This window comes from Pseudophryne corroboree, chromosome 1 (genome assembly GCF_028390025.1).
Source record: "Pseudophryne corroboree isolate aPseCor3 chromosome 1, aPseCor3.hap2, whole genome shotgun sequence".
Taxonomy (NCBI): domain Eukaryota; kingdom Metazoa; phylum Chordata; class Amphibia; order Anura; family Myobatrachidae; genus Pseudophryne; species Pseudophryne corroboree.
The window spans coordinates 633,627,069-633,643,578 of record NC_086444.1 but is presented as its reverse complement, the minus strand read 5'-3'; the positions used below and the strand labels follow the sequence as shown (position 1 = coordinate 633,643,578).

The 16,510-nt window shown below is 46.5% G+C and overlaps 1 protein-coding gene across 1 annotated transcript in view; it reads left to right on the top strand.

Annotated features, from left to right (window-relative positions):
• Positions 1 to 16,510, top strand: part of SUGP1 (SURP and G-patch domain containing 1) — a 170,901-nt gene that overhangs the window by 100,423 nt on the left and 53,968 nt on the right. The window contains exons 6-10 of the mRNA XM_063914565.1: positions 1,126 to 1,229; positions 11,109 to 11,226; positions 13,358 to 13,671; positions 15,433 to 15,539; positions 16,142 to 16,319. Coding sequence (XP_063770635.1) covers positions 1,126 to 1,229; positions 11,109 to 11,226; positions 13,358 to 13,671; positions 15,433 to 15,539; positions 16,142 to 16,319 — 821 coding nt within the window. The remainder of the gene's footprint in view (positions 1 to 1,125; positions 1,230 to 11,108; positions 11,227 to 13,357; positions 13,672 to 15,432; positions 15,540 to 16,141; positions 16,320 to 16,510) is intronic.

The window sequence follows — 16,510 nt, the reverse complement described above, 5'->3', positions numbered from 1 at the left end:
AAAATGGGGGATAATTGAATTGGGTGGGGGGAAAAATCCGTGTGAACTTAATACAAAATTTTTTTTTTTTTTGCGGGCAACATTTTTGGGGGCCAATTTGAATATCCCTCTTAGTTTATATAGCACAATGTTGCACAATGTATATTGACAGAAAACACAAACTAAAATTCTTAGCACAGAAAGCTGTGGTGATATAACCGATTTAAATGAGCTCACCTCTAAATAAGAAGGAAATGGTGACCGCGTCCACACTGTCATAATGTCGACAATGCTGTTTTTGGGTATGCCTAATACTAATGTGGACCTTCTGACTATGTTCGCTATTTTCCAGATGATCAACATAGTAATATTCTACATTGTATATAGAAAATGTTAACATTTTCCTGATCACGACATTGATTGCATGCCCTAAACCTATAACTGAATAAATCTTCCCTGTTTCTGAAATGCAGATGTGGCCACTTTAGAAGTGGGAAAATTTCTACACTTGCAATGATGCTACTACACTTGTGGCCAGACTGGAGGGGGGCCACACCTTCCCGCATTCCAGTTACTCTTTAGCCCCCTGTAGTGTGATACGTCAGCTGCACTTTCTTGCAGCCCCCACAGCCTTTCCCTCTTCACCCACAGTGGGAGCCATTAGCAGGGGGTGAAGGGGGCATGCATCTGCTCCTAATGCACTCACAGCACATCCTTGATTTATTATGTAGATATGAACAATAAATTAGAATTGACATTAAGGTAGATGTTGTTTGAATACATAACCTAGTGCTTTATAAAGGTGTCCATCGAAAAATAAAACAAAAATAATTTTTTTCTACTAAAGGATCACAGTCGCAAGTTACAAACTCTCCATTTTCTTCTCGTACCTGCTTAATAAAAAGAACAACACATGAGAGACCCTACCCTAATATAACAGATACTCCCCTAATTTAGCTATATCTGGAGCCTAGCACACTATAGATGAGGTACACATCTTAGGACAATTCTTATACAGTGGCTCTAGTGAACTAAATTATACTAATTAGACTATTCAACTAATATGAAAATTTTTACCTAAAATATTAAAGGCGTTTCTGAGTTTGTTTAGAATATAAAAGTAATAATAACAACCTTTCTGTGCAGGTTTCTACATGATCAGAGCAGCCCAGAGTTCCTCTATTACAGGAAGAAACTAGCGGAGTTTAAGCAGAAATATCAGGACCTAGAGAAGGTGGCTTCGAGTAAAGGTGAGGAGTAAAGAATATAACTGATGCACTAGAAGAAAAGAAATACGGTAGACATTTAGTCGCACAACTTTAATATGTTTCCAGCTGCCTGACATACACACACAGGGTATGACTGTGCCATATTCTAAGCACACTATAAAAGGTACAATCAAAGAGGACAATCCTAACAATATGTGAACTAAAACCATTCGCTCCCTTTTTCACCTTACTTAGCTGCTGGTTTGTCCAAACAGGGAACACACCTAATTCCAATTTCTCTAACGTCCTAAGTGGATGCTGGGGACTCCGAAAGGACCATGGGGAATAGCGGCTCCGCAGGAGACAGGGCACAAAAATAAAGCTTTAGGATCAGGTGGTGGGTACTGGCTCCTCCCCCTATGACCCTCCTCCAAGCCTCAGTTAGGTTTTTGTGCCCGTCCGAGCAGGGTGCAATCTAGGTGGCTCTCTTAAAGAGCTGCTTAGAAAAAGTTTTTTAGGTTTTTTATTTTCAGTGAGTCCTGCTGGCAACAGGCTCACTGCATCGAGGGACTTAGGGGAGAGAATTTCAACTCACCTGCGTGCAGGATGGATTGGATTCTTAGGCTACTGGACACCATTAGCTCCAGAGGGAGTCGGAACACAGGTCTCGCCCTGGGGTTCGTCCCGGAGCCGCGCCGCCGACCCCCCTTACAGATGCTGAAGATTGAAGGTCCGGAAACAGGCGGCAGAAGGCTTTTCAGTCTTCATGAAGGTAGCGCACAGCACTGCAGCTGTGCGCCATTGTTGTCACACACTTCACACCAAGCGGTCACGGAGGGTGCAGGGCGCCCTGGGCAGCAATATTTTATTACCTTAAGGCAAAAGAATACATCACATATAGCCATTAAGGCTATATGTATGTATTTAACCCATGCCACTTATCTAAATCCACGGGAGGAAAGCCCGCCGAAATAGGGGGCGGGGCTTATTCTCCTCAGCACACAGCGCCATTTTCCTGCTCAGCTCCGCTGTGAGGAAGGCTCCCAGGACTCTCCCCTGCACTGCACTACAGAAACAGGGTAAAACAGAGAGGGGGGGCATTTTTTGGCGATATACTGGATATATTTAAGCTGCTATAAAGAACAACACTTATATAAGGTTGTTCCCATATATATTATAGCGCTTGGGTGTGTGCTGGCAAACTCTCCCTCTGTCTCCCCAAAGGGCTAGTGGGGTCCTGTCTTCGATAAGAGCATTCCCTGTGTGTCTGCTGTGTGTCGGTACGTGTGTGTCGACATGTATGAGGACGATGTTGGCGTGGAGGCAGAGCAATTGCCGATAATGGTGATGTCACCCCCCAGGGAGTCGACACCGGAATGGATGGCTTTGTTTATGGAATTACGTGATAATGTCAGCACATTACAAAAATCAGTTGACGACATGAGACGGCCGGCAAACCAGTTAGTACCTGCCCAGGCGTCTCAGACACCGTCAGGGGCTGTAAAGCGCCCTTTACCTCAGTCGGTCGACACAGACCCAGACACAGACACTGAATCTAGTGTCGACGGTGATGAAACAAACGTATTTTCAAGTAGGGCCACACGTTATATGATCACGGCAATGAAGGAGGCTTTGCATATCTCTGATGCTGCAAGTACCACAAAAAGGGGTATTATGTGGGGGGTGAAAAAACTACCTGTAGTTTTTCCTGAATCAGAGGAATTAAATGATGTATGTGATGAAGCGTGGTTTAACCCAGATAGAAAAATGCTAATTTCAAAAAAGTTATTAGCATTATACCCTTTCCCGCCAGAGGTTAGGGCGCGCTGGGAAACACCTCCTAGGGTGGATAAGGCGCTCACACGCTTATCAAAACAAGTGGCGTTACCGTCTCCGGATACGGCCGCCCTCAAGGATCCAGCAGATAGGAGACTGGAAACTACCCTAAAAAGTATATACACACATACTGGTGTTATACTGCGACCGGCCATCGCCTCAGCCTGGATGTGCAGTGCTGGGGTCGTCTGGTTGGATTCCCTGACTGAAAATATTGATACCCTGGATAGGGACAGTATTTTATTGACTATAGAGCAATTAAAGGATGCTTTCCTTTATATGCGAGATGCGCAGAGAGATATTTGCACTCTGACATCGAGAGTAAATGCGATGTCCATATCTGCCAGAAGGAGTTTATGGACGCGACAGTGGTCAGGTGATGCGGATTCCAAACGACATATGGAAGTATTGCCGTATAAAGGGGAGGAATTATTTGGCGTCGGTCTATCGGATCTGGTGGCCACGGCAACTGCCGGAAAATCCACCTTTTTACCTCAGACCCCCTCCCAACAGAAAAAGACAGTCTTTTCAGCCGCAGTCCTTTCGGTCCTATAAGAACAAGCGGACAAAAGGACAGTCATATCTGCCTAGGGGCAGAGGAAGGGGTAAGAGAGGGCAGCAAGCAGCCCCTGCCCAGGAACAGAAGCCCTCCCAGGGTTCTGCAAAGCCCTCAGCATGACGCTGGGGCCTTACAAGCGGACTCAGGAACGGTGGGGGGTCGACTCAAGAATTTCAGCGCACAGTGGGCTTGCTCACAGGTGGACCCCTGGATTCTGCAGGTAGTATCTCAGGGTTACAGGTTGGAATTCGAGAAGTCTCCCCCTCGCCGGTTCCTAAAGTCTGCTTTGCCAACGTCTCCCTCAGACAGGGAGACGGTATTGGAAGCCATTCACAAGCTGTTTGCTCAGCAGGTGATAGTCAAGGTACCCCTCCTACAACAGGGAAAGGGGTATTACTCCACGCTATTTGTGGTACCGAAGCCGGACGGCTCGGTAAGACCTATTCTAAATCTGAAATCTTTGAACCTGTACATACAAAAATTCAAGTTCAAGATGGAGTCACTCAGAGCAGTGATAGCGAATCTGGAAGAAGGGGACTTTATGGTGTCCCTGGACATAAAGGATGCTTACCTGCATGTCCCAATTTGCCCTTCACATCAAGGGTACCTCAGGTTCGTGGTGCAAAACTGTCATTATCAGTTTCAGACGCTGCCGTTTGGATTGTCCACGGCACCTCGGGTCTTTACCAAGGTAATGGCCGAAATGATGATTCTTCTGCGAAGAAGAGGCGTATTAATTATCCCTTACTTGGACGATCTCCTGATAAGGGCAAGGTCCAGAGAACAGCTGGAGGACGGAGTAGCACTAACCCAAGTAGTGCTGCAACAACACGGGTGGATTCTGAATTTTCCAAAATCTCAGTTGACCCCGACAACACGTCTGCTGTTCCTGGGAATGATTCTGGACACGGTTCAGAAAAAGGTGTTTCTTCCGGAGGAGAAAGCCAGGGAGTTATCCGAACTTGTCAGGAACCTCCTAAAACCAGGGACAGTGTCTGTACATCAATGCACAAGAGTCCTGGGAAAGATGGTGGCTTCTTACGAAGCGATTCCATTCGGCAGATTCCACGCACGAACTTTTCAGTGGGATCTGCTGGACAAATGGTCCGGATCGCATCTGCAGATGCATCAGCGGATAACCTTATCGCCACGGACAAGGGTGTCTCTTCTGTGGTGGTTGCAGAGTGCTCATCTGTTAGAGGGCCGCAGATTCGGCATACAGGACTGGGTCCTGGTGACCACGGATGCCAGTCTGAGAGGCTGGGGAGCGGTCACACAAGGAAGAAACTTCCAGGGAGTATGGTCAAGCCTGGAGATGTCTCTTCACATAAATATACTGGAGCTAAGAGCGATTTACAATGCTCTAAGTCTGGCAAAACCCCTGCTTCAGGGTCAGCCGGTGTTGATCCAGTCGGACAACATCACGGCAGTCGCCCACGTAAACAGACAGGGCGGCACAAGAAGCAGGACAGCAATGGCAGAAGCTGCAAGGATTCTTCGCTGGGCGGAAGATCATGTGATAGCACTGTCAGCAGTATTCATTCCGGGAGTGGACAACTGGGAAGCAGACTTCCTCAGCAGACACGATCTACACCCGGGAGAGTGGGGACTTCATCCAGAAGTCTTCCACATGATTGTGAACCATTGGGAAAAACCAATAGTGGATATGATGGCGTCCCGCCTCAACAAAAAACTGGACAGGTATTGCGCCAGGTCAAGAGATCCTCAGGCAATAGCTGTGGACGCTCTGGTAACACCGTGGGTGTTCCAGTCAGTGTATGTGTTCCCTCCTCTGCCTCTCATACCAAAAGTACTGAGAATTATACGGCAGAAGGGAGTAAGAACGATACTAGTGGCTCCGGATTGGCCAAGAAGAACTTGGTACCCGGAACTTCAAGAGATGCTCACGGAGGATCCGTGGCCTCTACCTCTAAGACGGGACCTGCTTCAGCAGGGACCGTGTCTATTCCAAGACTTACCGCGGCTGCGTTTGACGGCATGGCGGTTGAACGCCGAATTCTAAAGGAAAAAGGCATTCCGGAAGAGGTCATTCCTACACTGGTAAAAGCCAGGAAGGAGGTGACTGCACAACATTATCACCGCATTTGGAGAAAATATGTTGCGTGGTGTGAGGCCAGGAAGGCCCCCACGGAGGAATTTCAACTGGGTCGATTCCTACATTTCCTGCAAACAGGATTGTCTATGGGCCTCAAATTGGGGTCCATTAAGGTTCAAATTTCGGCCCTGTCGATTTTCTTCCAGAAAGAATTGGCTTCAGTTCCTGAAGTCCAGACTTTTGTAAAAGGAGTACTACATATACAGCCCCCGGTTGTGCCCCCAGTGGCACCGTGGGATCTTAATGTAGTCTTGGATTTTCTCAAATCCCATTGGTTTGAGCCGCTCAAATCGGTGGAGCTGAAGTATCTCACATGGAAAGTAACCATGCTACTGGCCCTGGCTTCAGCCAGGAGAGTATCAGAATTGGCTGCTTTATCATATAAGAGCCCATATCTGATTTTCCATACGGACAGGGCAGAACTGCGGACGCGTCCTCATTTTCTGCCTAAGGTGGTGTCAGCGTTTCACCTGAACCAGCCTATTGTGGTGCCTGCGGCTACTAACGAGTTGGAGGATTCCAAGTTGTTGGACGTGGTCCGGGCATTGAAAATATATATTTCAAGAACGGCGGGAGTCAGAAAGTCTGACTCACTGCTTATATTGTATGCACCCAACAAGATGGGTGCTCCTGCTTCTAAGCAGACGATTGCTCGTTGGATTTGTAGCACAATTCAACTTGCACATTCTGTGGCAGGCTTGCCACAACCTAAATCTGTCAAGGCCCATTCCACAAGGAAAGTGGGCTCATCCTGGGCGGCTGCCCGGGGAGTCTCGGCATTACAACTCTGCCGAGCTGCTACTTGGTCAGGGGCAAATACGTTTGCAAAATTCTACAAATTTGATACCCTGGCTGAGGAGGACCTGGAGTTCTCTCATTCGGTGCTGCAGAGTCATCCGCACTCTCCCGCCCGTTTGGGAACTTTGGTATAATCCCCATGGTCCTGACGGAGTCCCCAGCATCCACTTAGGACGTTAGAGAAAATAAGAATTTACTTACTGATAATTCTATTTCTCGTAGTCCGTAGTGGATGCTGGGCGCCCATCCCAAGTGCGGATTGTCTGCAATACTTGTACATAGTTATTGTTACAAAAAAATTGGGTTGTTATTTGTTGTGAGCCGTCTGTTCAGAGGCTCCTACGTTTGTCATACTGTTAACTGGGTTCAGATCACAAGTTATACGGTGTGATTGGTGTGGCTGGTATGAGTCTTACCCGGGGTTCAATATCCTTCCTTATTGTGTACGCTCGTCCGGGCACAGTATCCTAACTGAGGCTTGGAGGAGGGTCATAGGGGGAGGAGCCAGTACACACCACCTGATCCTAAAGCTTTATTTTTGTGCCCTGTCTCCTGCGGAGCCGCTATTCCCCATGGTCCTGACGGAGTCCCCAGCATCCACTACGGACTACGAGAAATAGAATTATCGGTAAGTAAATTCTTATTTTTTTGGACAATCAAAGAGGACTTGACCAGTCTTGGCACCAGGAACCACCTGATCTGTGTCAGTGTCCAGTAAAATGCTATGCTAAATATGAAATTTACAGTGTTTATTAATCCCTTCCTATGTCATGAGATCACTCTGCAACATAACGGAGCTTAGCCTTTTCATGTAAAACAAAAAAATGTTGCTTTAATTAGCTACCTTTCGTTAAGACCTTTTGTTCTACTTGAGATAGCATAACATTGAGGTAAAGTACAGATTTTGAGCAAAGGGTTGCGGTGTCCAAGATTATCAAGAAGACTGGGAGGTAAATTTACTAAAGCTTCTAAAACAGAGAATTGTTGATGTTGCCCATAGCAACCAATCAGATGCTGTCTATCATTTTCTAAACGGCAATAGAGAAATGATAGATAGCATTTGATTGGTTGTTATGGGCAACATCACCAGTTATCTCTTTAAGAAGCTTTAGTAAATTTACCCCTGGGAATTAGTGTTGGGTAGTGCTTGACAGAGAATACTTAATTCACCTCAGCGCTAGGAAACGTTATGCATTGTGGGAGCTGCATTGAGTAGTCTTCAGATCTTCAAATGGTCTGCACATGATTCTTAATAGTAAGTTACATTAGACCTCTGTCTGTAGTAATATAGCAACAGATCTTTGACAGCAAAGGGGAGAGAATCTGGAGACTGCAAGTGAAAGCTAGCCCATCACTGGTCTAAAGTCTCACTAAACTAGAATCTGTTCAATCTCCTATATAATAGCCTTGTGATTCTGTGTCTGGGTCTCTAACGTTGGGCATGGCTAGGAACTCTCATTGGGTTAGTGGCAGATCTATCACACCCAGTCCACAGCTGATTGGGCGAGAAACGCCCTCCCACACAGGTTACATCCAATGGGAGGCTCTGCCCTTTGCCTGCTGTGTTTTCACAGAGCAGGGTTAGCAATGGGACTGATGGAGCTGCAGCTCCAGCCCCACACCCCCAAATAGTCCCACTGCATCTGCAGCAACATACCCTCCAACAATTTACACATAAACATTGATGCACATTCGAAAAGGGGGCGTGGCCACGGGTACAGCAGTGTGGCCACGCCCCTTTTCCTATACTTTCAATGGAAGCTTGGAGGGTCAATAAACGGTACAGACCGTAAACAAAAAGGTCCTGTACCTGCCAAAAAGGTGCAGCTGGAGGGTATGCCACTGCATCTGCAGCAAGTCTCTGCACTGTAGATAGGGGAAAAAACATCCTTTTACTGCAGCATCCTATGGGGGTCATTCCAAGTTGATCGCTAGCTGCATTCGTTCGCTCTGCAGCGATCAGACAAAAACTCGGCACTTCTGCACATGCGTATGCAGCGCAATGCGCACGTGCGGCGCACTATTACAGCGAACGATGTAGTTTTACACAGGGTCTAGCGATGCTTTTCAGTCGCACAGGCAGCCGCAGAGTGCCAGGAAGAGGGCGTTTCTGGGTGTCAACTGACCGTTTTCAGGGAGTGTTCGGAAAAACGCAGGCGTGGCTGGCCGAACGCAGGGCGTGTTCATGACGTCAAATTAGGAACTGAATGGTCTGAAGTGATCGCAAGCGCCGAGCAGGTCTGAAGCTACTCTGGAACTGCACAAAATATTTTTGTACCCGCTCTCCGATCCCTTCGTTCGCACTTCTGCTAAGCTAAAATACACTCCCAGTGGGCGGCGGCATAGCGTTTGCACGGCTGCTAAAAACTGCTAGCGAGCAATCAACTCAGAATGACCACCAATGTCTTGCTGCCAGTCCACCTGCCCCCTCCGGCATCAACAATCCCCACTCCCTAGCCGCGCCACAGGTGGAACAAAAGCTGCTGCGGCCACCGGCATAGATGTGTATGAAAGCGGCGCAGCGGAAGACTTTCATAGGCCTCCCTGCGCCGCATACTCTCTGAGCCCCGGAGCCTACTCTGCGTGTGATGTCATAGAAGTCCCTCCCCACCACAGCCGCACCCAGATGCCCAGAGGCCCTGACTCCGCAACACAGCACCGAGATGGTTAATGTAACGGATAGAGTGGGTGATATCGTGGAGGGTAATGTCTGGACGCTGAATCAATGTAAAAGGTGACAGTGCTGTGCAGTGCAGTGCAGTGGGTGTGCAGTCAGGGCCGTTGCTAGAGTGTTCGGCGCCCCCCTGCAAAACTATAAATTTGCACCCTCGCATACTTTACAAACGCACAGCGCACATAATGCCCCCTGTAGTAGAGACGTTTACACATGTAATGCCCCCTGAACCAGTGACGCTTACACATGTCACGCCCCCCTTTACCAGTGACGTTTACACAAGTAACACCCACTGTAGCAGTGACGCTTACACACGTAATGCCCCCTGTAGCAGTGACGCTTACACACGTAACGCCCTCTGTACCAGTGCCGCTTAGACACATTATGCAGCAGTCACACATACACACACACACACACACACACACACACACACAACAGACACATATATATATACAAACACACACACACATACATACTGTACATACATTACACACATACACAGTCACACATATATACAGTATACACAGACACTGTATATACACACACACACTCACTCTCTTTCCAGACACTTATCTAATGAAGTCTGGCTGGCCGAAGCTGTAGCAGCTCATCCTCCTGCTGCAGCATGGTTCCGTGTAGCTCCGCCCCTTACTCCCATCTAGCTCCACCCACTGAATGTCACACACGGGAGGGGGGAGAGGAGGTTTTGTGCTGCTGGCGCCGAGGGGGAGAAAAGGTTTTGTGCTTCTGGCGCCGCTGCATGTGAGACAGCAGCCGGCAGCAACAGGGATAGCAGCAGAAGCTCAGCACAGGGATGCAGAGCAGGGAGAACGTCTCTCCTTCCTGGTGCCTCCCTGTACTGCATTCCTTTGCTGAACGGCTAGCGCCGGACCTGTGTGCAGTGTCACTGACACTGCACAGCACTCTCACCTTTTACATTGATTCAGCCAGTCACTCAGTTCTGCCAGCCAGTCTCTATTGTTAGCACCAGTGTCCCAACGCGCCATATTACAGGGAAGTATACACACTAAATAAACTACAGCTCCCAGCAGCCCTTAGCGCAGAAGCATTCCGCCCCTTAGGGCTGCTGGGAGCTGTAGTTTATTGAGTGCATCTTCTTCCCTGTAATGCGGCGCGTTGGGACATCGGCGCTAACAATAGTGACTGGCTGCTGTGTGAGAGTCTGGGAGAGCCACTGCCAAACAGAGGACAGCAGCTTAGCTGCTGACAGGAGGAGAAGCAGGATCAGCATTACTCACCCCTCCCCCACTCACAGTACCACCGGGCCCCATCCGTGGCACCCCCAGACACCCCCTTCAGCACCCGCGGTAGCTCCGGGCCCCCTCACCCACCTGCAGCAACCCCGCAACCCGCCCCTCCTGCCGCACCACTGCATCCACCCCTCCCCCACCTGGGACACCCCCACAACTGCTCCTCCACCCACAGTGGCTCCGGACCACCACCCGTGGCACCCACGCACCCTCCCCCACCTGTGGCACCACTGCAACCGCCCCTCCCACTGCACTCCAGGGTCCCATCCGCACCTGCCACTCCCCCAACCAAAATACCTACTAGGTGATTCATCAGGCTCTGCATGCACTGTTCATGCCGTTGCAAGGGGCTTCGACCCCCTTAACCACTGCACGCCCTTTGTCCGTGCAATATTTAACCACTCACACAATTATGATTGGATGTAATACTCCATATAATAAAAATATTGCACGCCACAAGGGTGTGCAAGGGTTAAGGGGGCGTAGCCCCTTACGACGGTGTGAAGAGCGCCCGTAGGGCGCGATGAATCACCTAGTCCTAAAATAATTATTGTACTGGTATGCTTTTCTAACCATTTAAAAAAACATAGCACCAGATATAAATCTAATGTGTATGCTGTCTATTAGGATTTGAATTATGCTTTTGCCATCCCTTACCTTTTTCTAGTCCCAGAGGATGAAGAAACGAAAATGTTTGCAGAGAAGTTGGCTAGATTTGTAGCAGATGGAGGCCCAGAGGTGGAAGCCATTGCTTTGCAGAATAACAGGGAGAATCCTGCATTTAGGTAACTGAAAGTACATGTGTATATCATCTCTGAGCAATGTAATGCACATGTAGCATTTACCAATTATGGAAACATATTTTTGAGAAAATCAGACCTGAGACTTGATGATGGTCTCTCAGATTCCCCAGCCTCTTGTTTTAATACTTGGTAGAAGCAGCAATTACAACTGAGTCCTTTTGGGTTCCTGTTACCAGTTTTGCATATTCAACGATTATTACTCCTTCATATTTGAACTATTGCTTAAGGTCCATCAAGTTAGCAGAACAGAAACCATGAAATCATTAAATTTCAGGACACTCATTTGTATATAAGCCATGTCCTTGTGATGTTTGCTGTATGTTTTGAGTCTACATTATACTTGGTCTCTTTCTGACTGCAGCAGGTTTTCCTCCAAGGTTTTTCTCTGTGTTGACCAGTTTTCCAGTCCCAGAAGCAGCAAAACAACCACATTGTGTTGTGATGTTGCCATCATGGTTTACTGTTGGTATGGTGCTCTATGTATGATTCCCAGTGTTAGGCTTGAAGACCTAAAAATCTTGCACTTATCAGACCATAGAGTCTTCCACTTGCTATTTGGATCTTCCACATATTTTTGGCACACAGGGCAAGATTTCCTGTTGAGTTTTCTTTTTATCATTCTCCCATTATGGTCTCACAAATGTGAAGGGAAGACCTGTTTTTGCATCTCAGGCATGGAAGTCTATCAGTGGTCATATGGTTCTTGGTGGCTTCTTGCACAGATGCAGACTTAGATTGAGACTCCAGGGGCCTTGGACAGACAGTGGTTTGCCCCTCACCCTCTAATTGACCCTATGAATTTCATACTACATCTCAGAATTGAACATGATATGTATGCCTATCAGTCAGTTGGGCGAAAATAATTTTTCATTTTTATTGCGGTGTATAGATAAATTTATTGCTATAGGTTATTTAGAACATTGCTTAACCCTTTGCTTTAGTTTTTTCCTTTCTGCACACATATGGACCTTGTGGCTCCCCTAATCTTCCCCAGACTGTCTTATATTTCCCTTTACTGGCTTTCCCATGGAAGTGGAGTACACCTGTCTTGTGCTAAAGAGATGTACTCCACCCTGCAATGCATGGGTGCTTTCCACCTACTGTCAAACTAGTGGCTCTTCATCTCTATATCTTACACGGCAGGCTTCTGTTGTCAGGAAGCACCCATACATTCCAGCATGGAGTGCATCTCTTTCGGACTCTGGAAGTCTTGTCCTGGTTGGGAATCTTTCTGAGTCTGATGCCTTGGTCTTATTGTAAGGACTCATTGTAAAGCAGATGGATGCATATATCATCTAACAGGCCATCCAGCTCTTCATGGATGCTCATTTTTGGAAGATGACAGCCTTGGACAAATTCATATGTATTATTTTTTGTGTGTGTCTGAAACCCTGTCTGATTGTCCCTTTACAATAGCCTCTCTATAGTGAAATTGACGTCTGAAAATCGATTAAAAATTACAAATGCTTCCTGTCCTTTTAATATTGGCAGAAGGCATCACATTTGACTGTGTCACAGCAAAGCCCTTAGAAAATTGTCACAAACCGTCCAAACATGTGCACTGTAGTAGCTTCAGGTGGTGGAGTGCTGAGTAGCTTAGGTAACTGCTCAGTACAACCAAAATGCCTGCTTCTGCCATATATGGATCAGAACATTGAGGTTAATTAGTCCCCTTTGATTTGCATTATGATGAACCCTGGACGAATTGGAGCACTTTTGACATCTAAACCTGCCACTCATTTGATAGTCTTTTTATTTTGGCTATTGCCTTGTGATTTTTCTGCAGTTTTTGTCTGTTTTACACAATGGTTAGTAAATCTGAGATTTGTATTACGGTCTATGAAAAGTATTCAGTCTTTGGTTCGATGGTCTAATGTTGGCTACAGTTGGGTTTTTCCAGCGATTTTACTGGATTTGCTTCTTAGTAAATCACCAACGTTGAAAATCACAGAAAAAAACCCAAATTGTGAATTGTCTTTTATCTGAAAGATTCTCTTCATTTAACCAAGACATTGATATTCGTCCCCTGATTGCCCAAAATTCATTGTTGCAAATTCCCTAATATGCATGATGAGTCATTTATAATTTGTGCTTTTTGTCCGGTTATTTAAAGGTTTCTATATGAACCACACGGCAAAGGTTACCAGTATTATAAGATAAAAGTGGAAGAGTTCAGACGTGCCAAAATGTCCTCCGCTGACAATCTGTTGGCATCTGGACTTAAACGTAGGTTGGCGCCAGAGCCCAGTAGTCATGTGTCCGAATCGCCGATGTCCTCCTTTGCCGCTAATCCACCAATACAACAATACACAGAGCAAGCCACTTCAAAAAAGAAAAGAAAGAGTCGATGGGGACCAGAGGAGGAAAAAGTGGACCTGCCTCCTGCTGCTGTGGACGATGAACCCCCGGATACAAGCCTTTTAACAGGTGATATCTCTGCCCAAGTGTAACTAAATAGTGTTCAGTCTAGATGCAGGTTGCTGATGTGATGTATCGCTACAGCTACTGTAGCTGGAGTGATGCATCACGTAATATTTTGCCCTCTTCACTGATCAGCACCCTGTAGAGTGAACACTAACTAAAAACATAGGGGTATATGTAGGAAATGCTAAACAATATGTTCTACATTTTTACAGTTTGACTAAGATATATATTGATCATACCTGGGTGGCCTCTACGAGTCCATTGTTTAATCACTGGCCTTCTCTTGTTAATGCCACGATAGCACACGAGAAATATACTTATTTAGTTAGAAGCACAGAGTCTAATGGTGCGTACACACCGGCCAATATATCGGCCCTTCTCTTAAACGGCTGATATTTGGCGGGTCAATCGGCCAGCGTGTACGAGCTGTATATCTGGGAACTCTGTCGTTCAGACATATCACGTCGGCCCTGCTGCACAGCTGACGGCCAATATATCGTTAGCTATATTGGCACTTCGATGTGTGTGTACAGACAGTCAGCCGACCGCCCGTACACAAGCTGCTGCAGCCGCCAGTGACTGACAGCTGAACTGGGCGTGTGTGTGTAAATGCCCGCCCAGTTTGTGACGTCAGTCCCCGACGGATCGGGCAGTGTGTATGCACAGCACACTGCCCGATCCAGCTTTAGATATATCTGCAGATCAGTTGATCTGCAGATATATCTGCAGGTGTGTACCCAGCATAAAAGTTTAATAACATCTGGACTAAGTGGCTTAACTCTGAATTGTTTTCAAAATCCCCTCTGGAGGTAGACCCTGTCTCAGGCCTCATTTTTCTAGTCTGGTCTTTAGCGGCTCTATTAGATTACTAGTCTTTGCTGCACCTACTATCAACACTGTTGTTCATAGGCTACAGTACTATGGGTATAAATATTATGCTTTTCTTCCTTATGTCATTTGTCACTAGTATCATTTGTCTATATATAGAGAGGTATATGTAACAGATTTGATTTGTCTGCCTATAAAGTTGCACAGTGTATTGCAACCCAGTGTATTTTGTGACCAAGGGGGCTGTACCAGAAGTAAGCAGACAGGAGCATATAAGTGCCTCGTAAAACCTGGCTACGTGCAAATCTGGTCATATGGCACGATCATCCCATTGTGACAGTGTGGTCTGCAGATGACCACACAATGATGAAAGGTGATTGGCCTGCCAGATTTCACAACTAGATCTTTCTCGATCCTGCTTGGTTGTTTTTGCTCCATACTATTTAGAGAGATATTTGAGCAGTTTGTTCCAAAAATTACCAAAACTGTTTAACCAGATTCTTTGTGCTCACAATTAACCTGTTTACACTTGTGAAGAGCCACTGATACCTCTTTCACACGTGAGACATGGGAATTTGCCGGGTCTAGCAAGCCAGTAAATTCCCGGATCTCCGCCCCAACCCTGCTGAAGAGCAGGGTTGGGGACCGGGACTGCGTTCCAGGTTGTTTGCATTCAGACTTGGCAAAATCCCGGGTTGAGCATGTTCACGTCCAAAATCCTGGGATTTTGCGGCTAGTGTGGAAGGGGTATTATTTGCTGCTTGATAATGTGTAGGTGAAAGATAACCTATTGTATAGTCTTTCAGAGAATTCAGAAAACACTTTTTTTACAGCATTTCACCAAAACTTATGGTTTGACATTTTAAGAGAAAAATATCTTTACTTCCATTTATTTAGAGAGCTCATATTTTACATTTCTACTTTTCTTGTGAGTAGTCCAGGATCTGAAAGGTCTGGGTTACGAGAAGAGAAAACCTGTGGGACTGGTGGGAGTTACAGAGTTATCGGATGCCCAGAAGAAGCAGCTGAAGGAGCAGCAAGAGGTAATTGGATCCATGTAGGATGTTACCCAAATGTACCTTGTTCCTGCAACTACTGTAGTCTGATACACATTTTCCACCAAAACGTTGGGTCTGATCTGGGTTTTCGAGCACTGGTCCAGCCTGTGTCAGAACCAGGTGTGACTCCGTACACACTGCTGGACCCGGCATATTGGCAGGTAGAACCCTATCAGACTGCTCCAGTTTGCAGTCTTTCTGGTTTGCCGGTGCTAGGAGATCATCCCTGGGTCGCACCGTTTACACTGCATGCTACCTGGGTCCGACCCTGATAGCTACCTGGGTTAGGTAACCGGGTCACTCGACCGGAGTTAATTTTTAAGGACCCTTTTCCACCAAGCTGCGACTCAGGTTGACCGGGCAATATATCAGGTTATTGCACCAGTGGAAGAGGGGTATCTGTTAATCCCTTTGAGAAGAGATGAAGTAACAAGTGTAATGTGATATTCCATTATAGTTTAATTCTGGCAAATGAATAATAATCCTGTTGTGGATATTATTTGATATTAAAGAGCATATTATATATTGCTGCTACAGATATGTCTTTTTCATGCCCGGGGAGATTAACCAGCTTTTCACTCTCTTAGATGCAACAGATGTATGACATGATAATGAAACACAAAATGGCCATGCAGGATATGCAAATGATGTGGGAGAAGGCTCTGAAACAGCATCAGCATGAATATGACAGCGATGAAGAGGTCGACAATGATACGGGGACCTGGGAGCATCAGTTGCGGCGGATGGAAATGGACAAGACCAGGGGTAAATGAAATGGATTTATTTTCTTTTTCTTATGTATTGACTTTACATGAACTATACTTTCATGAGCTGCTGTTCATGCCTGGAGAGGAAAGCTGTGCACTGTAAGGGCAAAGAAATGCATAGTCTTCTTTATATCACAGTGCTTCTCACTAATGTCATCACTGCAAAATAGCAGTAGATAAGGGGACAGA